The sequence below is a fragment of the Bombus pyrosoma genome, linkage group LG2 (genome assembly GCF_014825855.1).
Source record: "Bombus pyrosoma isolate SC7728 linkage group LG2, ASM1482585v1, whole genome shotgun sequence".
NCBI lineage: Eukaryota > Metazoa > Arthropoda > Insecta > Hymenoptera > Apidae > Bombus > Bombus pyrosoma.
The window spans coordinates 4828987-4853357 of record NC_057771.1 but is presented as its reverse complement, the minus strand read 5'-3'; the positions used below and the strand labels follow the sequence as shown (position 1 = coordinate 4853357).

Sequence of the window (24371 nt, the reverse complement as noted above, 5' to 3'; positions counted from 1 at the left end):
GATGCAAATTACCCGGAATTCTCGAAGATGATTTCATGAAAACAACATTGGTTATCTGAAGATCTACATAATCAAAGACTATGACGAGCAGGATATTAAAAACCAGTTATTAAAGAGTATTCATAGACAGAATGCCAAGATAAACGTAGATGATGTACGCTATTGTTACTTCATACGTTTGCCTCTTTACGGAATTGTAAATGGAAACAAAGATGTTGGGAGAGCGGGAAACATTCTTCAATAAGAGGAAATTTGTTGCAATTTTTGTAAAAACAGTGAAACTTAGTGTAAATTCTGCTAAAGCAGCCCCTAATAAACAAATCTGAGGTGTATCTTTGAAAGAAAGGAATAAAACTAAAGGAAGAACCTTTAGAATCCTTTTGTTCTCGATTACTTTTAGTTAAGGAAACGCGTAACAATAAGATATAGGATCTCGTTTTCTGTAAACCAAACATTATACTGATATATATCATATGATACTAATGTACTACGATACAACCAAATATACGTATATTAAAAGAGAAGGAGAAAGGAAGAAGAAAATATGATAGGTACATGTCGCTTTCTTTTTTTCGTTTTTCATATATTTATTTTCTGAACATTGTAACTTCCAATGAATGACCAATGATGGTAAGATATTATGAAAATTAAAAATTATGAAAGTATTCTCGGTCCCACGGAGAAATAAATTACGTTAATAAGCACGAAGCGTCTTCTCGTACTTTCACTAACTTTACATATCCTTCTTATCTCTGTCGAGTCTGAATTTGCCTCGTCCGTATCCTGGAAGTTGTTCCTTACCATATAATCAAGGTTAATAGGAAAATTAAGTTAAATAAGACAATTTTGGTTAAAAACTATGAAACGATGACAAGAATTGCATCATAAGTATGTGGTATGCAATCCTTGAGCCGACAATTGGAAAAGAAAGTGAGATGTTCTGGCTCGTCCAGTTTGGCGGATTTGCGAAGTCGTGTACTAAAAGTGGTGAAATTAGCGAATTAGCTAATAAGTGAAATTACTGGTATAGGTCAACCTCTATTTCCACGCGTATGATGAAACATTGCGTGGATATCGTAAAAATCGTTCGAGTAATTAATTATCACCATGCTGCACCGCATTTCTGCATTGGATATTACATAACAGTATTATATATCGAGTTTGCAACGTTATCGAATACAAATAACGAATTCTGTTGATACAAATTTGCAACAACTCGTGTTGGTTTTATCGCTGTTCTTCTCCTCTCGTTTTGTCTCTTCGCGTTTACACACCGTCCTACGCTTAGGCTAAAGTTATTGAAAGTTTTATCTCCAAAATTGTTCACTTTTTCTTCTATCGATCGCCATACCAAAGAACAGATACTACATAAACGATTGTACGGGAATTTTACGTCGCCAATCAACTTGCAATTCGTAAAATTCATTCGTAGAATTTTGCATATTTTATTACGAAAGTTGCTATTATGTAAGCAAATTTATTAGCATTGCTAATTTATACCTTGTCACTCGTAAAACGTCGCTGATTATACTAGTTCAATCGTGGGAAAAAAGTGCAGATAATTTTATCGAAGGAAAATGAACTTTTTTCAAAATAATTGTACAAAAGTCTCGTTATTGACTAAAAAGGTGATTCTTTAAAATTTCATTGCTCGTTTCATTAATCGTTACTACGAATTCGTATACTGCTCATCCCGTCTGTGAGTTACTGTCATTGGTCAGCACATTTTGAAATGTGCTTTTTCGCAGCAATTTATGATTATTTAATTCGACGTTGAAGCAGTAAAGATTCACCTTCCCGACATCCCTTAAGCCTTAAGGCGTCGTATGGTAAAATCAGGTAAAATCGTGGCTGGTGAGTCGAGATGCAGCGGTAATCGCCAGGCTGTCGTTATTAAATGTGATTACGCAACTCGAAAAGTGGCTTCAAAGGACGCGCATTATGACACTATGGCACGTAGCCGTTTCTATGGGGCGCTACGTCATGCCTCGAGGTGTCTGCGTTTAGCATTACAGCTAATACGCCTGCGAACAGGGGCGTATTCAGACGGAATTCGATCCCGGAAAACGGAGATCTTTTTTTTTTTTTCTTTCTCTACCGCGATTATACCTCGCGGATAATAAAATCACTTTGTTAGACTGGATACTATTGCGTCGTTTTTTATTTTCGTATAAGTTTTCCAGTGGAATTTGATACCGTAGGTAGTTTCAGAGGGTTATCGTTTACACATATATAGTAGTAGTTTACTATTATAATTAGAATTATAATTTTCATATTGAAAACTGTGTATCAGTAACTTCTTTCTTCCAAATGATGTGTCACGCAGTGTAGGTGTGTCTTTGCTCCGAAAGTGGAGGCGTTTCTAATATTTGAAGGACGTCAAATTTTTTTAACGCAGCTGCGGAATGGAATTTTTTCATATATCAATCAAAGTATCCCCTAGTTTTGTATGAAAAACGTATATATAAAATACTGGTGTCCGAAAACCATTGGTTTAAAGGGTGTTTTAACTTTAACGATGTAAGAATTAACGTAGGACGAGCAAGGTCCTAACTAACGTGTATACATACAACGTATCCGTAACGTTACGAACGAAGGAGAACAAATAAACGATCTGTTATATCTATTTTACGAATAACTTTTAGATATACTTTACAAAATTTTAACGAGATAATCTTTCGAAATACATCGCACAGAATGAATTTAAATAAACGAAACGAAATAAAAATAATTAAATCTACCATAAGCCAAGAATTATTTGCGGATTTATAGTTATTAGTTAATGGCATTTTGTTCAAACAGAGATTATCGAAAGTATTATAAGAAATAATTATTATTAATCCGCTCGTATCCGTCGATACTGGTGCTTGCATGATGTATATGAAAGATCTATTCGTATATAACTTACCTGATCGTCTTCTCATCTTCTCTCAGCTGACTCTACAGGCTATAGACAGCTGCATGATTTGTCCATACTTGCGTGTACAGTCTCGTTAGGCAGTTGCGCTTGATCGACACCTACTTTGAAATAGAAATGGAATGTAAATTGCACTTTTCGAATACGGGAAGATGGATTAAAATATCTCCAAGCGAAGAATGCAACATAGCTATTAAAGAAATTCTGCAGTCACATGATTAGGTAATATTACAAAATAATTACGAAGTGATGTAAAATGGGTTTGAAAAATAAATAACCGAAAATTGTTTGCTCAAAAATATTCGTTTACAGAGATGTTACATATGTACATACACTATACGCTATATCTGTTATAATTTCGTTATATGAAACGAATTGAAAGAACGTACCACTTCCCTTTCTACGTAACTTAACATTTCAAAGCACATTATGACTTTTAATTAGTCTTACTCTGATCGTTAAAAGCTACTGTGACCGAAGAGATTAAGCGGTCTTTGAGCGGATCATCCAATCGATGGATGTTGTTTCTTTCGACTGTCATCAGCAGCAGACCGATGGGAATTAATGAAAAAAAAAGAGCGCAACAATTGAAATCACGAATGATTTGTTGCAACGAATTGTTGCGATTCGACAAATTACCTATTGTCGAAAACATTCAGAATCACGAGATACTATGCGTCTCGCATAAATTTATTGCTGCCTGTTCCTCTGTAACATGTAACTTAAGCAGCATCAGCCTTCTTTTCGTCATAGTTGGTAACCTAATCTTTCTAGGGTTGTTAGATAGAAGAATCTTCCCTCGCGTATGCGTTAACGGCCCGCGCCTCCTCTTTGTACCTGAGTTTCATCATCAATGATATCACGTATATTTTCTCTCTTTCTTTCTTAATATTCATTAACTTCTTTGCATTCGCAACTAAGACAACTGCCAAACATTTATTGACTAATTTCTTTACTTTTACGATCACGATAATTGTGATATTAAACATTAGTGTACATGTATTTCAATCTACCATGATTCCTCCGAAAATTTCAAGACTAAAGGAACAAATAAATACGTTTCACATTATCACCATTGTCTCTGATAGATAGATAGATAGATAGATAGGTCGAACATCAAAGGCGCATTCGCAGACTTCTCGAGCATCTACATGACACACCTTCTGTCACAATAGCGAGTATTTTTCTGACCTTTCAGTTGTCATTAAAAAGAAAGAAGAAGCTCGGCTGACGTGAAACGGAATTGCGGTTCGACTAGTTTCAAAGCAGCGGTCGACCGCCGCGAAGGACTGAAAACACTGGCATTTCAATCTTCAAACAGATATACTCTGTCTACCCTTCGTTTCCATTTGTTTCTCTAACGATTCAAGGAAAAGGTCCTACCTACCATTATTCTATTAGGTCATCCCATAAGTAACGCTCTTCTTTTTAGAACTGAATTTAAAACGATAAGATAATACCAATACAAATAGCTATTAACTCTTAACGATCGGCAATTGCTGAACTGGATAGTGATTAATATTATCTTATTACATAGTCATGATAAATAAAATGTACCGAAATATAAGAAATTCTTCGTGCGTTTCCGTTTCTTTTGTTTTCTATAACGCAAGCGAGATGTATTAACAGCGGGGCTTCTCGATTTTTAAAGATTAATCGTTTATTTGCGCTTAATATATGTACATACCGTAAAAATCGTACTGCTTATGAGGCGAGCTAATTTCGCTTTTCATCCTGAACTGTAGCGCACGGTATGTAAAATGTAAAACGTCCTCGTTTGTCGCCTTGGTGATTTCCACTCGAAAAGACGTACAGATTCCAGGAGCCTAGTTGCGTCTAACAGCTGAATAGATGAACTTGTTACATTTATTAAGCGTACACGATTTCTCTAATTCGTGGAAGCAGATTGTTTTCCAAATGATCGTGCATACTGTACGACTATACTGTATAGTGTAGGACGTCGTGTCGCGTCACATGAATGACACGATGTAAATGTCGGTATATGACCGTGGAATCCTACGAGAAAGGCTGGTACATTCGAGCCGAACATTAATAACAAATCAAGATCTCCGGTCAGCATTAACGTCACAAATGAATTTCACCGAAAACCTCCACGCGATGATTTCGTACCGTACATATTTCAGTGACAAATTACGTAACGAATGCTCCCGTTTTGACTTTATGCGATCAACGTCGATCGCGCGCCGAATTTTTAAAAGCATAAAGTTGTACGACGAAGACGAGTGTGTAAGATATCAGCGAAACACGAATCTAACGAGAAATGAAAGTGATTGATCGTTGACTCTATCGAACAATTTAACGAACAACTTTGGTAGCTGTGATCGTTCTCGATTTAATTAAAAAAAGGAAAGATACGAGCGATAGAAATGGAAGATATAATTTGTGTTTTATTGTTTTCATTATTTAAAGTTTTGTATGATATTTTTAGCAACTTGTATTCAAAGATTTTTAAACAACAGCATAGCGGCGAAGTTTCACGTATACGCGGATTAAGACAATCTCCATGTACTTACATAATGAACTATTACCATTCGAAAATATTAAACAAATTGTCTGTAGTTAAATAGCTCGTGATCATTTCTCCTCTTTATTTTACAATTTATTTCGAGCTTGTTTTCTAAATCTTAAGTACGTTAGCGAAATCTCCATCGAACGATAATAAATTAATTTATTTACCGACGATTTTGAAAATACATATTACGATATTTATATACAGATGAAATTAGCGTTATCCGAGCATGTTAATTACCAATATACAAAATGCCTGTACGAGGTAAGATGATTTTACATGTCGAGATAAGAGATACGAAATCGGATACAAGTAAAATGTTCCTTTGTCGCGAGAGTCGATCCTCGAATCACTGAACGATATAACAGTGATTCATAATGCAAAATCGTCGATGATTGCTAACGATATAAATAAAACAGTTAGTTAATCTCGTATTAGAATTTATCCTTTAAATTATGACGCAAAAGCTAATAAACTTTACATCGTTCAATTTAATTGCGTAACAACGCAACATTGGACATAAAATCGAATTTTATATGTACATAAAAATCGTGGTATTACCACGACAGCATCAAACACGTAATATTTTACATTGTTCTCAATGTTCCGTCCCACGTTTCATTTCTATGCAAATTATTAACAAATTCAAAGATTACACGAATGAAAAGAGTGTCTACACAGTGAATTTCTTTTATTAAGAATTCGCTACAATTCCCAATCAAACAAAAGATTCGTACGATCATACCATATTCACCACGTATACAATATATCCATGGAACCGACAATTCGGTTCGTTATACTCGGATTCATGCGAATTCTAATAATTAAGTTACGAATCGATGGTCGAACCATTAATTTTCATGTTCACAAAACAATATACCTGGCGTGTATGTACCTTTCTCTTGTTTCGTGGCACACTGCCATGTAGATATGTTCATGTCTGCCGCAGGAAACGAAGACTAATAAAAATCCGTTGCACCTTTTTGCGTTATACTCGTCTTACAATGGTTCTGCAACGGTTAATCATTACGAGATCAAATCTATCACGTAACAAGAAATCGAAGAAGCATCGTACAGATTGCTCGTGCTATTCAAGGCGACGAAAAAAAAAAAAGGAAAAAAGAAAAAGGATAAAAAGAATAAAACCGATGCACGGAATACGCGAAATTACATCTTAATAACATGCGGGTGGGGACTTTGATCTGAGATAACAGGCGGTTATTTTTAAGACAAGAGTAAAGTTGTAATTTTTTAACTACGAACGTTGTTTGCTTAAATTAATGCCGTTAATTACCGTGATTCTTGAAAGGAAATCAATCTCTATTAAAAGCACAATTAAAAGCGATATTACGGTTTTTAACGATATTAGGTAAATTTCTCATTATCCAAGCGTAATCGATCTTCTATCGGTTAGTATATTTTCGATTAACGAATAAATAAATAATTCGGCCACGTTTATCCAAATTTGCTTGATATTATTTAGAAAATCATGCCGTGTTAGATGTAATTTTCACTTTGCATGTTTCATTCTGTAGTAAATGAGAGAAAGAAGGAAGGTTTGTATTTGGTAACTTATAAAGCGAGAAAAGTTACGATTCTATTAAAGGAAAAGGCATTTCTAATTATTATCGTATCTACTTGATGAGGCAAGAAAGACAATTATTGGCGAATTTATGAAAATTACGTTCAAATAGTCGTTGATGCATTATCGCCGATTGTAACGTACGCCGCAAATGTCAGGGTTAAGCAAACGACCGTTGCATTAGAACACCGATATTCCAATATCGCGGGAAATTCTGGGTAATTTACTTTTTTTTTTTTCGTTCGAGTTTCGTTTCGGTATCGCGTGCTTGAAACGTTGCAAATATTTTAATAGTAGAGGTGATACGTAGTTGTTAAATGTCAGCGTGTACTTATTGAAAATATTTTACAATTAAGACGAAGAAACGGCAGAAGTAACAAACTCGAAAGTGCAACGATAAGGAAAAGAGTTGCGTTGACCCTTTACGTCGATTCCTGCTGTCAATTTTTAAATCTCATTGTCGTTAAAAGTCGCTTCGATTGATCGGGAAAAGGATTCTATCTAAATATTATTTTAAATCGGCGAAACCTCAAAAGGAAGTTTTAATTCTGGGAATCTAGGTAGCAGATATAAATAGTTCTAGTGAAAAGACCACGTCGTTTCTACTTAATCAGATACTAAAAGACTTTCACTTGTTGGATTATCGAAGATTTTTGCTAAATAAATTTACTAAGGAAAAGAAGCCAAAACTCTGTCTTTTGAATATCATATTATTTCAAATATGCAATTTATTGTGAAATGGATATTTTTATTTGAAAATTGCTAAACAAATTATAATAACGATTCGTTATTTTTTTGCAACATTTTTAAACTCTCAATTACTATTCAAACATTAGAGTACGCTGTTATTCGTGTTAATTTTGCTAAAAGCAACGACAAAGCGCGAACTCTATATCGAAATTGCTTTTAAAAGTAATCGAAATGAAATTAATATTGCGTCAGATAAATGCAATGTTAATAAATGACGCTATATGTATATAACTCGTACATGTATACGTATAAACGTGTCATGAGCCGTGCGTGCAGAAACGATTCAAGGAAACGAAGATTTCCTCTTCTATAATCGCAGCTAACACAATTGTACGTGACCTAGACACTGCATCCCTTCATACATTCAATCATAGCCTGTTTCGTTCGACTTTATAAAAATTCTGAACAAATATCCGGTAGAACCTTGCAACAAATGGCAATTATCTTCCTACTTCTCTCGTATCTTTTGTATTTCTTGTTTGTATTTCTCTGTTATATCGCTGCATTTCACAATTGATGCTATCGACGAAATTGAAATTAAGACTCTGTCCAATGAATCATAAACTCGGGTTTGTTCATTGAAACACAGTTTTCACGCTACTTTTTTTACCGTACGTTATTTAATTCCGAATTTTCACATTCTGTCTTATTTCTTTATCCCAGTTCCCAGTAATTATTTAAAATTAATTGTAATTACTTAAAATTTCGATTTTGTTTAACGACCTATTCTTTGTATCATACGTTTATACGGATTTATTACGGTGACGCGTAAATTTGATCGCTTTTGAATAATATTTTGTTTCTTCTTTTGTTCGTAAAATAATTTATTCCTTAATACATTTTTTATCCAAGACTGATAAAAACATCTTTCATTTTAATTCTCGTCATTATATTTGGCATATATTTTTTTATTTAATTAATTTTACAGCTTGCTCCATACGCACAAAAAGTTTCTTCAATTTGCTTTCACATTTTAACGATCGTCTTGCTTTATCTGATATTTAAATCCTGAAATGTTTCATCCGTAAATCATTCCTTTAAACGGTCGAAAAGCAGCTTTTAAAAAATCTTTTGCCGATGTATAAGGCGACACCCGTCACTCGATTTCTGGTCCTCGTATGTTTCTCGAAACGTCCGAAATTCTTGGACGCGCTGCTCTTCCAGAGGACGAGCGAAGAATAAATCCGCCATGAGGATGATATCATCCGTAGTTACGAGTGATATAACGGATAATTTCGCTGCACCGAAATTAATAGACGGGCCATGCACCATCGTTGTACGTATCGCGCGTCAAGATAAAAAATTCCAATTCCTCGATTCATCCGAGCACATTTTTCCGAAGATGCACTGGTCAGAAGAAGTACATTGTGAAGAGGGCAGGGATGACCCCTTTCACTGTACCACGTTGCTACGGTCGTGTATATAAAGAGGCGAAGCATCTGACGAAGAAGCACAAGTACCAACCCATCTGCATCCTAACCGCTTCATCGCCGGTGTCCGTGTGACAGAGAGATTATGTTCACTATCAAGGTAGGTACTCAGTCCGTAATACACGCGCCCGACAGTAGTCCGCGATACACGGTTTTCATACGGCGAGATAAGTCCTCTGACTTGAACGCCACCGACTTGGCCCTGAATTACCATCGGTGTTAGGTACACGGGTCGGAGCTTTGATTTACGCTGGCTATGGGGAAAAATTGGCTACTCTCGTTGGTAGCGCGTCCCTCGTCACCCGTACATTTCCCGCGATCGGTGTAACACTCTAACGATAAGCACACAGCAAGGCCTATGGATATCGAGATATCGCTTAAACGTGATTTCAACTTGATTTCGAGTCACTGTTCGTTGTTACTTATATCTATGAAACAACTATCATATATTCTTCTTTCGTTCCTTTGTAGTTTGACAAGCCTGAAATAATATTCAAGTAGGTGTAGCAATCATTTTTTCTTTATTGATTATCTGGAATTTTGGACTTTACTTTCGATCGAATCGTGTAATTATTCTTATTTCATTCTTGAAACATGTCGGCCATGTGCATGCGAATAATCGATGTCGTATTAATAGGATTGATCAACGAACGAGTATTCCGTCATGAAATAGTTGTGCTAGCGATAAACGCGGTTATTTCAGAATAGAAGCAACAAACATTCGAAAACCCTTAGCGTTTGTTCCCAGTGATATAATATCGCATTTCGAATCGTATAATTTTTTATAAGTTTCATTTTTTGTTGTTGTTGTTGTATCGCCCTCCATTAACGCGATAGTGACACGCCGTACCGCGTTGCTATCAAAATTATCTACGTATTGTGAAACAAAACACGAAGGACAAACACAGGACGCGCGTGTAACGAAACGGTTTCCTCGATCGATACGTGTTTCTAAAAAATAAAAGGGATAGAAGGCTTGGAACGCGACGGTACTAGTGGGATATGTACCTGTAACATCGAAGTTCCCGCGAAATTCGATATTCGCGTTATAAATGTTAATATTGTATATTTATATGGTAAGAATTGAGTTTGCTGATAACGGAAGCTCTTCCGCGTGAATCGATCCGATTAATTTTTATAATTCTTGAAATATTTCGTATTACATCGTACAATAACCACAGTAACACAATACCAATATCGATCGTACACGCAACGTGGATGACATTTTTTACGTGCTCATTTTATCAATCTTTGTATTAATTTGTTCTTCGTTTCGGTGATCGCAAACGATAGCGAAAATCTTCGTGCCGCGCAAATGGAATTGCGCGTATACCCAAAATATTTAAATCGATACTGTTCTATTACAGAAATAACGAGACAGACAAATGATCATTGATTAATATCTATGGTTTTGCGTAAGAAAAAAAAAAAAAAAATACCGAGTCACGATACTTTCGCGTTCGAAATATCTGTCGTTATCGAATTTTGAAACTTGATTTCATGCACGAATCTGGCTTATTGACAGAAGTCGTTACTATCCCATCGCTCAGTGTATGTAGCTTTCGAATTAGATAGCTGTTACATCAGGATAACTTTAAAGCCGATTACTTGCTCGTGCGACTTTGATGCTGTCGTTATGTCACTTATATACGGATACGACTTTTCTCTTTTGTTCGTATAGCAGTGTCTTCGTCGCATCGCTGTTGCCTTATTAGCATCGAGCTAAAGATATTTTTACATACATCGTCAAGAATATTCTACGCGCAGGTATTCCATTCGAAATTTTTTTTCGTAACAGAATCGTCCTTCCTCTTCATTTACTCAACAAATTGTAGAAATTGTACATAAAATATTCTCGCAACGATAGTTGAAACGAACCTGTTAATCGAATTGAGCTGAAAATATATTTTATTAATAGAACTCGTAGTCAAACATGTACAAATAACACTTTGTGAATGATACGAAAAATATTCAGACTCGGCAAGATAAGCTCGTTATTCTTCTCTTACGCTACATGCGTATCTTTTTTTTCAAATCAACGATTCGTTCTCGATGCAGGATTTAAAAGGAGGCGTTCGAAGATCTTCATTAGCAATCGCTGTTGCGACTGCATACAATCAAAATTAACGGAATTCGAACGAGGGAACAGAGGACAGGCGTGAAATTAAGAATAGAATTATCATAACAATTACGAACGACTAGCACGATTGCGTCACCTTACACTCGTGTCGACACCTTTTTCTTCGAGGTAGGACAATTGCGATGGAATAAAGCATGACACCAACGAACATCCCGAATACTTTCGTATACGCGTACACACACACACACACACGCGTGCATTCCAATTGTGTCATCTCTCGCGCCATTTTGCCATTTAACTGGGCCAGGTAATACGCTCAACAAACGGCTATCGAACAATGAAAGAAATATTATTCATAGTTTTTTATGAAAAAAAAAAAAACAATCGCCGCTATCCCAACTAAAATCTTTTGTGTCTTATGTACGTTTTCCGCGTTGACGATCAAATTTCTCGCGAGTCTCAATAATGGAAAATCGTTCTTCCGCATTATCGAGGTTACAAATGATTGCTTATTGCAGTCGTGACAAGAAAATAATAGCTAGTTTCGAAGGCGACTTAACTAGTTTTAATATGCGCATATACATACACACACACACACACATTTCTATATGTATAATGTATAGGTAACTATACGGACAAAGTATAGCAAGGAAGTAAAGTATGAAACAAAGTATCAACGAAACAGCAGAAAAAGTATTGCAAATAGTATTATTTGCGAATTTTGAATAGCTAAAATTGATTAGAAAGAAACAATAGATTCTCGTTGTTTTCAATTGTTTGTCGTAAAACACAACCTGCAAAAAAAGAAGGGAAAGAAAATCTAAGGGAAAATGTTCGATGAAAAACAACGAATAAAATTCGACAGAAAGATATATGCATCCGTATCAAAAACATCGATCGCATATAAAAGTAAATACGAAAAAGGTACCACCGTCGAAGATCAAAAATGGTTTTGAATTAGTTTTTCGATTCGAAATCCAATACCAATATCGTTGCTGCACAACTACGACGGGTGGCGGAGCGATGGCGGAGCGATGGCGGAGCGAAATTGACAATCAACGAACGTATCGAAACGCGTCGGTGCACCTCTCAGACAGGGTCTCCTCGGTGATCGTTTGACCTTATGAATGAGAAGAAGAAGCGCCTTCGCGTCTCTCCGGTTCTTTCATAATCCGTGTGATTGCACGTTACGCGGCGCATCATTACAGCCACTGGTAATTCCTCCTTCGTTCCGCGCGACACTTGCGAAACTTTCCACGCCTTGTCATTTTCGCGGCTGAACCGCGTAACAACGGGGTCCGGTGCAATTAGCGTTTCAAGTAGCGATTCGTTCGTATCGAGATATTCGTATCGCGCGTCGCGATAAAGAGAGGAAAATCAAGACAGGCTACGTCCGCTTGTACGCTCCGGCATACCTCTTCGATTTCCTTCCTTGTCCTCTCCCCCTTGGTGACTGGCTTCGCTTGGCCTTCCGCGCGTTCCATTGTCTACGCGGTGAACACGACACGTAGGAAGCGATCGCTTGTTTCAGCTCGGTCATACGGTCAAGGAGAATCGAAATATCGATTACATTGTTACGAGAATGAAATCTCGTCTCGGATAGCGTTTCATTGATGTGGCGCTGTTGCTCGGGATTGGTAATTAGAAACGCGTTACGGACTCGAATAAGAGCCACGAGCCCGTAATTCGATCTCCGATCGTGCTAGACCGTCAGCACCTTGTCATTTGCGCGCGTCATTCACGAGTGCAAGTTTAAACAGTCGGAGACGGACGTCGGCAAAAATTTCTGTATTTCGCGAAACAATTTTGTGAAAGTTCGTCAGATCGGTTCGTACGTTTAGCGGTGAATAGAAGTGAAAATGTTTCATCGTGTTCGAAGACCGGTATAGAGTGCGATCTACGAAGATGGCCGTGCATACTTGCAGAGGACAAGAGTCAACGATGAAAAGCGATCCGATCGGGCTGACATTTAATTCGCGAATGTTTCCTCGAGCAGATTCACGGTTGACGGAATTCTTGAATGAAATTACACGCTCCACGGTCGTGCGGAGAAAAACGGGCACATTACACGGGTACCGCTTTCGTCCTGCCATTACGTTGTATTTCATAATGTCATTTGCAACTGATGTAACCGCGTCGTGCAGTCTCTAGACATTATCGTCTTCGCTTGCCCTTTGCAGCCGCACCACACACTGCCACGCCATCGTCGCCAAGCGCTACTTTCACGAATTCTATGAATATTTGAACGAAAGGTTTTACAAATGGTGTTAGCGATCGGCATTTCTCATGGTCTACGGATTTCCCAGGCGCTACCCCACTTTGCCAGTCACGAGAGACAATGCAAGTTAAAAACTCGTATTCCAATTAAACTTAATTGGTGCGAATCCCATTTCGACGCCAATTCAACAACGACGCTCACTCTATCGCGCTTATTTACGACGGCTTTGTTGTAACGTACGCCGTGCAACGTGTAACACGAGTGCTCGTAATACGATTGTTCGTCGAATTAAGACAATTGCAGGTTGGGTATGCGAGATTTCGCGCGATTTGTATATTCCGTTCGTAGCGTGGTCAGTGTAGCCGCGATCACTTTGCTTCGCAATTATTTTTTCACAAAACGGCCTTTATTCTTCTCCTCTTAAAACTACGTATTCCTTCGTTGTCCGATTATTTTATACGTATATACATATATATATATAAGTTCTTCGAAATTGAAAGATACATTAACGAGAAACATGATTGTTTCAGGTGTTAGTGGCGGTCGTACTTTGTACGACGGCGATATTAGCTCTTCCTCAACGACCTAGCGGTGGCGCTGACAAAGATGCGGTAATTACATCTCAGCAGCTCGAAGTCAACTTTGACGGCACTTACGTCAATAAGTAAGTTCATGGGAGAACATCATCGAAAGAAGTAATTTGTTGCAACTGATTTCTTACGGAAAGGTTTACAACTAACGGCAAACTCACCTCGTCGTTTTGTTTCTTAATGTAGGACGCTAGTTTTACAGAAGAAAAGTAGGTCAGGGCAACGCGGGAGATATAGAAAGGTGTAGCTTCTGTATAAGAGAAATTATATAATAGGCTTTTAATTTAAATGAGACGGGGACGATATTTTTTGCTTTCTACAAACAAATACGCAACATCCAAATATAATAAATGAAATTTTCTTAGCTAGATTTCTTTTTAGAAATTGAAGTTTCGATTTCATTAACATACTTTGTATAAGATAAATGTCGTGTGCCATTTCCTAAAACTTAAAGGATTTAATACGAAGTTAGTTCCTATTATTTTCGAGAGAATTTCGTTCTCATCGTTATTTCGTTCGCCACGGTAGAAACGTAATTTCATACCAGACCAGTTGCACGGATTACAAACGATCAACTTGCGGAAAGCGTAAAGAAAATCGAGTTCAAAGTTGAATTGTCTGCCGGACACTTTGCCACGTAACGAGTCAAGACGAGACCTTTCATCATTGCTAGAACGCGAACGTGCAACGAACAAAGTAATCACAAACGTTGAAGACAATAGACAGAGGATAACAGGTATTTGAGTCTAATGGCACTGGCTTATTCACACGATTCGCAATTGTCGCCAACTGCAATCTCTGTTTTGCATAAATACGTAGCTATCCGTAGGTAGGAGTGACGGGCTACCGAGCTGAATGTTTTTCTTTCAATTAGAATGCTGTGCCTCCTTTTTTTTCTTTTTTTAACGCCGTTGGATTCTTGATACGACAATTATTGTCGATTACTCTCATGCATCTTTACACTCAAGATCGACGAATTCGCTAAAAAATAAACCTCAGCTTCTCTTTATCGAATTCGTTCAATTCGTCAAATTCGTTTGCTCGTTCGTTCGTTCAAAATTTACCGAATAAATTTGTTATATCAGCGATCTTCTACTCGACATTTATATATGTTATTCGTTAGTCGGATATTTAAATGACATTATATTTACACAAGCGTTTGATAAAATAATTAAAGCGTGATTCTTTAAAATGTCGTAGCACTGGTCTGAAAATGAATACCGCCCGAGTTATGAAAGTTTAAAGTGTCTGTTTGGAAGAGCGTTTTAGCGTTACGTCAGCGTTGTATTTAGCTTCGCTCGACGTCTCGACGCGGCATCGGTACAGCATCGGTATCGTGTTAATGAAGCTAAATGTAGTACCGATGAAACATTAGTCTGCTGTTCCGAAAGGACGTAGCCTTCGCTGCAGACATTAAGCAGCGTCAAGCGTTAATCAAACTACAAATTATTGTTCAGCTTCGAGACAAGCAACGGAATCAGTCACCAAGAATCGGGACAACCTAAACAAGTAGACAACGAGACACCGGTTGTTTCGCAAGGCTCTGATTCTTACACGGCGCCGGATGGTCAGCAAGTCAGTATCACGTACGTGGCTGACGAGAATGGCTTCCAAGTGCAAGGATCTCACATCCCCACGGCACCACCGATACCGCCAGAGATTCAAAGGGCGCTCGAGTGGAACGCGGCTCACCCAGAAGAAGACGACGGTGGCCAACCACGACCACCTGGCCGAGGTACGTCTTCTTTTCCTGCCCTAATGACTAACGACGCATTTACGCTCTCCGGTTAGATTGTCCGTTTTCGCGGTTATTCTTACAGAATGCCAATTTTAGAGCAAAAAGTATTTCTTATCCTCTGGCATGCTTTTACATTTTCTACTTCACCGGCATATGTTCGTATTTTATATTATGGCCGAATGTTACTTCGTAATCGAGTGAAATAAATCGTAACGATACGTGGACTAAAATGAAATTTCTTGGCGATAGTATACGCAGTGACGTTCGGCTATGACAGTCAAAATATATGTTTTCCAACGATCGAGTCTAACAGGTTTCTCGTCCCGTAGGTTAATCAGCCCAACTATACCTCAAACGTGACCTGATTTCGAGCCAGCTTGCCATGGACAGAACCGACCCTGAGCCTTCGATGCGACCATAAAAATAAATATAGTGTGGTATATTAATCTAGGATTATACATAACAGAAAAAAAATAAGGCGCGAGCCAGCCGGTATATAATAACTGTATACTTCGAGATTCTTTATCTTACCTGTATAGATGAAAGTAATGCGCACTGTTCAGCAGTTTACGACAGGATCGTGCCGATGCGCGCACGCTGCTTTCACAAACGTAAAACGCGAAAAAACGACCACGCCATCGCAGCTGCGAAGACGCGTATCGAGCGTCGATAGTACATAATAATATACGTATACTTTAACTTGTGATTTTTGTATATAAATAAAAACGTTTTGCCGAAGAATCCTCTGTCTGTCTGTCTGTCTGTCCGTCTCAATGAATTCACACTTTTCCTTTCTCCTTCTCTTCAAGTGTGTTATGGCCCTCGATTATAGCATCATCGCATCGTGCGATGATAATTAATCCAGATTATCACGAAAACAATTGAGGCAACTTCTACAAGTAGCTTTTATACAATTTTGTTACGGTAAATGGAAATAAAACGTGTAAAATAATTAAATCGCTCTAAAATATGAGAAATAGGAGGAAAAAAGCAGACAACAAAACCTAGTTATCCGTAATTTTACATTATCGTTATATCTAATCGAAGAAACACGTACATCGAATAAATTTTTATATAATATCTTGCTGTGACTTGACTCCGAAAGCGATAACATACTATAAATTATACGTAAATCTCTCGTGGTGATATTATTCTAAATTTCACAATTACATACCTTTTCTCGTTATGTACTTGAAAATTGAAAGAAAGAAAAAATACGAAGATTATTTCTAATCTTCTTCTCATATTTAAAGTCAATTGCTACGTAATGTTTAATAGTTCCCAATCATCGGGCCAAATTTTACAGTAGCACGCTCGTTTTACATCATTTGAGAGCCGCGAGTTACGAAAGTCAGGCGTAATTTTGCTTCTTGCCTAGGAGTAAAACACGGGAATTATCACGGGAAGGAAATGTTATCGTTCGAAGGGTATCGATTACAAGACAGCGGGCATGTCGAAACTCGGCGGTAAACGCGATGGAAGCTTCAACGAAGATCCGAAGCAGTAACTTTGTGAAAGGAACCGAAAGACATTGTCAATGCCATTAATGGTACAAGCTATTAATTAATTAAAGTAACAACTTCGAACACGTGTCAATGCTTATATCAATTAGTTATTGTTAGGAACCTAAACGAAATTATACAACAGCGTTATACCTGATAGAACCGAAGTAGCGAGCTTGTAAAATCTTCCTTTAACTTTGGGAGAGAGCAACGATCGCATAAGTACGAGTTATACGCGAGGGAGACGTGTTGTCCTCCAAACTCGATTTAAAATTACAAATCTTCTTCGTAGAATTCATCGTCTTATCCTTCGAATATTTCTAGCTTGCCACGTTCGAAGCAATACATCCTCACTTTTGCTAATATCTCTTAGAAAAATTCCTAATTCTTGCTCATCGAGAATTCTTTTCTCCCTAGGTCCTCGCGTAATTTAGGTCTGTCAGAAGTTTCGAAAGACCGCTTGAAACCGTTCGAAGCACGCAAACTGATAGTTAGAGCGAGAAAGGTCGTGAAACAATTACAAAATTTCTAATAACCATGGTTGAGCCGTGACTCATTCGACATTGACCCATCGTTGCCTCACAGAGTTGGAAAAAAAGAAAAAGAAAAAAAAAAGAAACACGTGTTTCTTAAATCTTCTTCTTTCCTTCTACGAGTTACCCGGTGTCTCTAAAGTGCTTCGAATATTTAAATAAAGAGATGACTAATTGCACTTGTCGCAATGAAAAGTCCTGGATAGTGCTGTCGGACGGTATAATACCGTGTACGAAATATTCAAAAGCCACTGTTTCCGCTCATTAGAATTGTGCTTCCTTTGACAGATCATTTTTTAAAATAACCAGTCCACGATGCGCGAAACGTCACCGTAAATCACGAGATTAATTATTTTCACGTATGTATCATTGTTTGTTCAGACACGCGCGCTTTTTAAACTTTCGTTGTTGCTAAAATCTCATTCTTTCTTCTCGCAAGTATACCTTTACCAAATATGCCTTTCTTTTATAAAAAATGTCTCTACATCCAGGTTCGTTCCGAACCATTACGTAGGCGTATCACCGCTAAAAAATTAACGGTCGACGACGTCAGATATATATATCGTTATGAGGTAATACTCCTCTTTTGAATCTGGAGGTAGCTGACAGCAAGTATTTGTCAAAACGTAACAGCATTATCGATACGATTGATAACGTCAATAACAATACGTCAATAACAGGGAAAGCGCCGTACAGCGTACCGTACTTTATTTTACTATAGGGCAAACCTGTATTTATTAGATACTTTTATAACGAGCAAAAAACAAAGAAAGAGAAAAAAAGAAAATAGAACCAACAAATTGCGTTTTAGTACTTGAAATAAGAGTAAAACGAAAGCTTTATTTTTTCCTCTCTGGATTTTGCACCTCTGGAATGGGTAAAACCGTATACACTGTACGGTATTGGCGATTAAAGTAAATTAACAACGATAAAATCGAAGATAGTTAAGTTCTTCTGTTCTGTTCTACAGTTTTCGAGCGCCCCACTGTTACACCCTGTACGTACACCGTACCCAACTTTCTTGCAAGTGCCCCGCAACATATTCTTCCTGATAAGCACATATACCATTCAACTTGATTCTTCTCTTCGACAACTTTTGTTTCTTAGCCGTTGCTGGTTCCTATAAATTCGAAATAAATGTCCTTCTCTTCTTTCTTGATGTAGCGAGTGATTGATTTTTGTACACAGACTCGGGATCTTCTCCGTTCGATTGTGCCCCGAGACGCACGAGGATAACCTTTCGTTTATAATGTTACAAGAAGAACATAAACGTAAAAGTACCACGGTGTCCTTCCTTGTCCTTCGTACGACAAGTTTTGCAAGATGAAGATTAAACTGATCATTTTTCGACCCAAATCGAAGTACCTTGATACTTTTTTTGCAGGCAATTAAAAACTGTTACATTGGCATTGAAGCCTCTCTAAAGACGAATATAAAGAGAAATGAAGATATCTTGTTAAGTTTGGCCCATGAAGTCAAACAACTTTCATTTGAAACACTTTTTGCTAGCTCTGGTACTTCGATACCCTTAGAGGAACGATCACGCGTATACATTTAAAACTAACATACGTATGTGTATCGTACGATCGAAAAGCGAGAGTTTTTTGCTTTTTCAAGCCAGTGCAACGCATAAAGTTTTGCTTTTGTATTGTATAAAAACAAGCGAAATAAAAGGAAACATAGAAACGTGAAAACAGGAATCTGTTTTGTTCGTATATCGCGTAAGAAAATATGAAACTGGTCGTTCGTAAAAGTAATAAGCGATACATGAACAACAAACAAACTACATAAAAGTGACTTCTCACGCTCTTTAAAGAGAAGAAATGTAAACTCGTTGACACGGTGCTTATGCGTGTTGTCCAATCTACTCGAAGGAAGCTCCAGAAGTAATGCGATAGAAAATACAAGTTCCAAGCAATTTGTATATTTATAGCAAGTGTGTATCCACGGTAACGGTTATTATAATTGACGATCTAGGCGTGGATTGATTGCAGGTTGCTCGTGCCGGCTGGATAGCCGGGAAGGTTTTCTTTATTACGCGATACCGGTCATACGAAGGCTGAACCGGTATCACCGAGTGACATTTGAACGGAAAATGTCGGTGATAGCGGAGAGTATTTCAAACTATAAAAGGTGCATGCGATAGATGTGCACTCGTCAGTAGGGTTTTGCGTGCGCTATCTGGAAATTCAGAAACCGAGGTTGGACGATCGCGTCGACACCGTCAATAACCAAGTATGATCGATAGGTAGACTTTCGATCGTTATCTTAGCGCGAGCACGTTCCATCGATTACCGATTAACAGGCGTATCGTTGCAACTACTTACGCCACATTTGAACGCCTAACTTAATCATCACGTTCGTAAAACGACTTAATTGAATTAACCGGCCTAAACGGATAACTACTTCGTTACTTAGATTTATGATCGGACACTTGTCACGGTTTTAACGAGATACGCGATAATTAACCGACACGAAAGTATAATACGTAATACAGATAGAATTACGCGTATCTACTCGTCGGGGATACAGTACATATGAAAAAGATCAACATACAGCTGTTCATACATACATTATCGTTTATTTTCTAATTTTAGTGAATTTTAGTGGATTTTTTTTTTATTAATTTTTTAGTTAATTTTTAAATTAATTTTAATAAAAATTGCAATAAATACGATTCAGACGGACAAAGCTCTGCTGTTGAGTCAAATTAGAACGATATACCTTAACACGTTACGATATCACGGATATGCGTCACGACAGTAATGACTTTTTCCAGACATTTTTCCACTCATTACCTGCATCATGCACTTTCGGACAATTTGCCTGCTGAGTATGGTAGTCACGGCGCTAGCCGCGGACAAACCGATCGCCATCGTCAGTCAACGTCAAGATGTCAGTCCGGATGGAAGTTTTTACTCGAAATGGGAAACCGCTAATGGCATTGCCGTCGAGGAAGAGGGTGTTTTGAAGAATCGTGGTCAAAAGGACGCGGAAGCCGAAGAAGTTCGCGGCTCGGCCTCGTGGACCGCGCCGGATGGTACGAGAATCAACCTCGGCTGGTTAGCCAACGAAAACGGTGCCACATTTCAAGGGCCGCATCTGCCAACGCCACCACCCACGCAACCAATACCCATTCTCATCCAGCGTGCCCTCGACTGGATAGCCGCTCATCCCTCCAAAGACGCGAGAAACGGATTGTAGTTTTCCACTATGTTTCGTTCTTAACAGGACAGTATCGCGCGAAGAAGTCGACCGCGTGCTTTTTCCTCCGAATGATTTAAAGAATTTGACTTTATGCACGTACGTCTCTCTGGAAATTTGAATGCCTCTTGCCTGGAATTCACCGAATTACGCTATCCGTGTGTAAATCGTTCGAAGAACATGCGACGAAGAAAAGCATTTCGTAAGAACTAAGATGTAAAGACTTTAGATTAAACGTGTTACAGATCGATGAACCGATGTTATTAATTGATCGTCATAATATATTCGTACCTCGCTATCGATTAATTAAAAGATTGCTTTGTAAATAACGTAAGTAATATGGTACTTTTACGGTCGATTTATATTACAATAAAGTCGTTTGTGCCCGTGCGACGAGTATTCGTCGTTACTTAATTCCATTGAAATGAAATATTTTGACAAAAATATAGGAGTAAAATCCATACGCTGCGATTAGCAACATTCCGAATCATAATGCTAGCTCGGTGTACGATAAATGACAAACTGAAAAGAAAAAGGCGAACGTCGGTTGTGCGAGTTGTCGTGGCTCTGGAATCTCGGCGAAACAACACGCGGATTTCGTAGACGATCTATTTGCGAGCAAAATAGCTCGCGACAGGTGCAACGCGATAGCACGGAAGTCGAGGTCGAAGGTTGCCGTTGCGGCGAAGGGGACAGAGAAATATGGCGTAAGTGTCAGAGTAGGAAAGTTGCTCGTTGCAGCACCTGCATCGCTGCTGTCGACGATGTTGTCCTCGTTCGTTTGGATTACACGCGCCTTGGTAGACGCGGAAAACCGTTTAACCGTGTAAATAGCACGCGCCCATCGTTACGCCTATTTACGGATTATTATTCGTTAAATTGTTTGCGCTAGCATGGCGACAATGAAAATAGTATAGACTCATGCGCGTTGTAATACGAAAATGTCATTCGGTCCAAGTGTAATAAGCGGTGCCCACTTCTTCTTACGTCTTACGCACTGTGGTTACAGCGACAGAAGCAGACAGAAGTGCACAGTAGGTACACCGAGGCCCCGGGACACTCCTGCCAAACGTCGGGATGGTCACCGTGGGGTTTTATTCGGTTTGAGTCCGACACTACCCCGTCGCCTTCCAGAGGGCGTACACTAGCGTTCATAAGTATTTGAACATTTGATTCGTTTCGATCAAAAGGTTGATATTGTTATCATGTTTTCAGCGCTGTAAGAAAACGCCTCTCTATTGTTAATATTTTATCACTTACCGTAATTCGTAATTAAAATTAATCGACGACTAAATAAGTAGCAATAATTTGAGTCTTAATACAAGGAAGACAAGGGTGAAACGAAGATAATTCATGCCGGAAGAGATACTTGCGAGGAGAAGAAGAATAATTGCTATCTTTATCAAATTTTGTCTCGCGTACTAAATTTGCATCACCTCGCAATTTAAACAACGAAAGATATAGAAATAATTTATGTATCCATCGACAAGTAATAAAATATCATTCAATGCTATCGAATTGCATTATGCTATAGATGGGAAAATGTCCTGTTGCATTTATTAGAAAATCTCGATTTCCTAATGACGCGAACGGTAGATTCGGTGAAAAGTTTCTCAGTATACCAGGCACTAAAGTTTAATAGTTTGATAAGCTTTGAATATATAAAGTTTATTAGCTGGAACTTTGCGATGTTCTAAGATATCGTAAATGAAGCTGATTATTCTGTATCACGAAGGAAGATACGAAAATATATTCGGTAATTCATCTTTGTTTAAGACGTGATTTATGACTCTTGACACGTACTCTAACGATGCCCTAGGAAGGCTATCGTATATACTAAGATAAAAGTTTCACCGATGGTTTTGCATAGATGACAGAAGTTGGAACGACCAAGCATTATGTAATTCCATTGTAAACGTGGAACATATCTCAGGTATACTAACATAGAAGCGTATAACGCTGTGGTTCGTGAAAGTTCAACGAAAGTTTCAGACACAATCGATAATCCTTCGTCGCGTCATCGAAAAGACGTTGACGCACGAGACCGATATAAGACGATTCGTTGAGAAAGTTTGGCATTACGTGTGGCTAATTGACTAACACGTGTTTAGATCCAGCGATTAGTAATAATTAAGATCGTTCCATGACATTTCACGTCCATCGAACTTGACGAAATTTAAGAAAATAGAGAACCAAATACTCTAACGTTATTTGATTATTCTTCCTATTCTTTTTAACGTTTTGTATTTATAATATCGTACCGTTGATTTGAATGAAACGATGCGAACGCGTTAAGAAAACAAAACAAAGGAAAGGCATATAGGAAAACGTGCGTGTCCTCTTCATAAAAATGTTGTTTCTTATCAATCTTACTACTACTATGTTGGTTGAACTTTGCGTGGAATATAATTCTCAAGTTACGGCAATTTGCTGTTTCATTTGCAAGGAAATGCAACAAAAGGCAAACGAGACCGCGTTATCCAGAAGACGGTCGTCTTCGAATAAATTACCGGAGGACGTCCTTTATGTCCGCGGTATCGCGATTGATTAACGATGTCGAGGCAATTCTACAGCGAGCACGTGCTTAAAACGTTGTACTACGTCGCGTCGTGCTGAAACTTTCTATCGTAAATCAGCGCGTACCTTAGAGAGCACGGATCAAACGAGAACGAATCAAATTCCTCGAAGAAACTACGCTCCTCTTTCAGATTGCGCTCGGAATTTGTATTTTGTATTTACGATCGCAGTGCCGCGGGATTATTTCGTCGAAAGGAGCCGGCGCTGATATGAATAATTGGAGCGGAATCGTAAATAATGACAAGGAAGTGTCAACAGAGAAGAGAATTTCGCGTGCATTTACGACGTGACTCTGTAGTTGCAGGCTGCACCCGTAGCTGACCCGTTCTGTCCTAGCCTTTCCTAAAGCGACTGTAAACTAGCCTTAATTCAATCTGCGTTTACATTCGATCCAGCTAACAATTCCGGTCAAAGTGGAGAAATTCGGGGCCAAAGAATAAATACCGTTTTGATACAAAGTTACGATTGAAGTCAACGTTGACAGTTCGACGAGTTTGTTTTGCCAAGCGGAGAAGCAAATTGTCGTCAAATTTTCAAGCTGCGTCCGGTAAGCGAGACGTCTCGGCAATCAGAGAAACGTTTCGTACAGCTTGACGCAATAACGTAGGTAACGTTAGTTGTTTCTATTTTGTAATAATCTTGGTTAACGTAAAAATCATATCAGTCTCGAAGTACGTGAAAATACGTAAATACGACAGGCAAAGAGATTAGACGTGGGTG

The 24371-nt window shown here is 38.2% G+C and overlaps 2 protein-coding genes and 1 long non-coding RNA gene across 4 annotated transcripts; 2 read left to right on the top strand and 1 right to left on the bottom strand.

Annotated features, from left to right (window-relative positions):
• Positions 1-1566: 1566 nt before the first annotated feature.
• Positions 1567-6799, bottom strand: LOC122577762. Its single transcript, XR_006320416.1, has 4 exons — positions 6343-6799; positions 4605-4760; positions 2909-3018; positions 1567-2398 (listed from the first exon to the last, which is right to left on the bottom strand). It is a non-coding gene; the product is annotated as an uncharacterized LOC122577762 (long non-coding RNA).
• Positions 6800-9168: 2369 nt separating this feature from the next.
• On the top strand, positions 9169-16576 carry LOC122573501 (endocuticle structural glycoprotein SgAbd-1-like). 2 transcript variants are annotated; one of them, XM_043739934.1, is made up of 4 exons: positions 9169-9309; positions 14038-14171; positions 15555-15832; positions 16165-16576. In XM_043739934.1, exons 1-4 carry the CDS (start codon positions 9295-9297, stop codon positions 16167-16169), a joined length of 432 nt encoding a protein of 143 aa, XP_043595869.1. In that variant the 5' UTR covers positions 9169-9294; the 3' UTR covers positions 16170-16576. The 2 variants fall into 2 exon arrangements, with proteins under 2 accessions (XP_043595869.1, XP_043595860.1); XM_043739925.1 differs by lacking the exon at positions 9169-9309 and adding an exon at positions 13439-13629.
• A 3334-nt stretch (positions 16577-19910) lies between these two features.
• Positions 19911-23058, top strand: LOC122573595 (endocuticle structural glycoprotein SgAbd-8-like). The gene is made up of 2 exons (XM_043740184.1): positions 19911-20105; positions 20650-23058. Exon 2 carries the CDS (start codon positions 20676-20678, stop codon positions 21072-21074), a length of 399 nt encoding a protein of 132 aa, XP_043596119.1. The 5' UTR covers positions 19911-20105; positions 20650-20675; the 3' UTR covers positions 21075-23058.
• The last annotated feature ends 1313 nt before the right edge of the window (positions 23059-24371 follow it).

Excerpts from the sequence above, each read along its gene's own strand:
- LOC122573501 (XM_043739925.1), top strand. The coding sequence starts at position 13,576 with ATGGTCTACGGATTTCCCAGGCGCTACCCCACTTTGCCAGTCACGAGA. Across the intron at positions 13,630-14,037 it reads TGCCAGTCACGAGAGACAAT|GTGTTAGTGGCGGTCGTACT; the intron begins GCAAGTTAAAAA and ends TGATTGTTTCAG. Across the intron at positions 14,172-15,554 it reads GACGGCACTTACGTCAATAA|CTTCGAGACAAGCAACGGAA; the intron begins GTAAGTTCATGG and ends ATTATTGTTCAG.
- LOC122573595 (XM_043740184.1), top strand. The coding sequence starts at position 20,676 with ATGCACTTTCGGACAATTTGCCTGCTGAGTATGGTAGTCACGGCGCTA.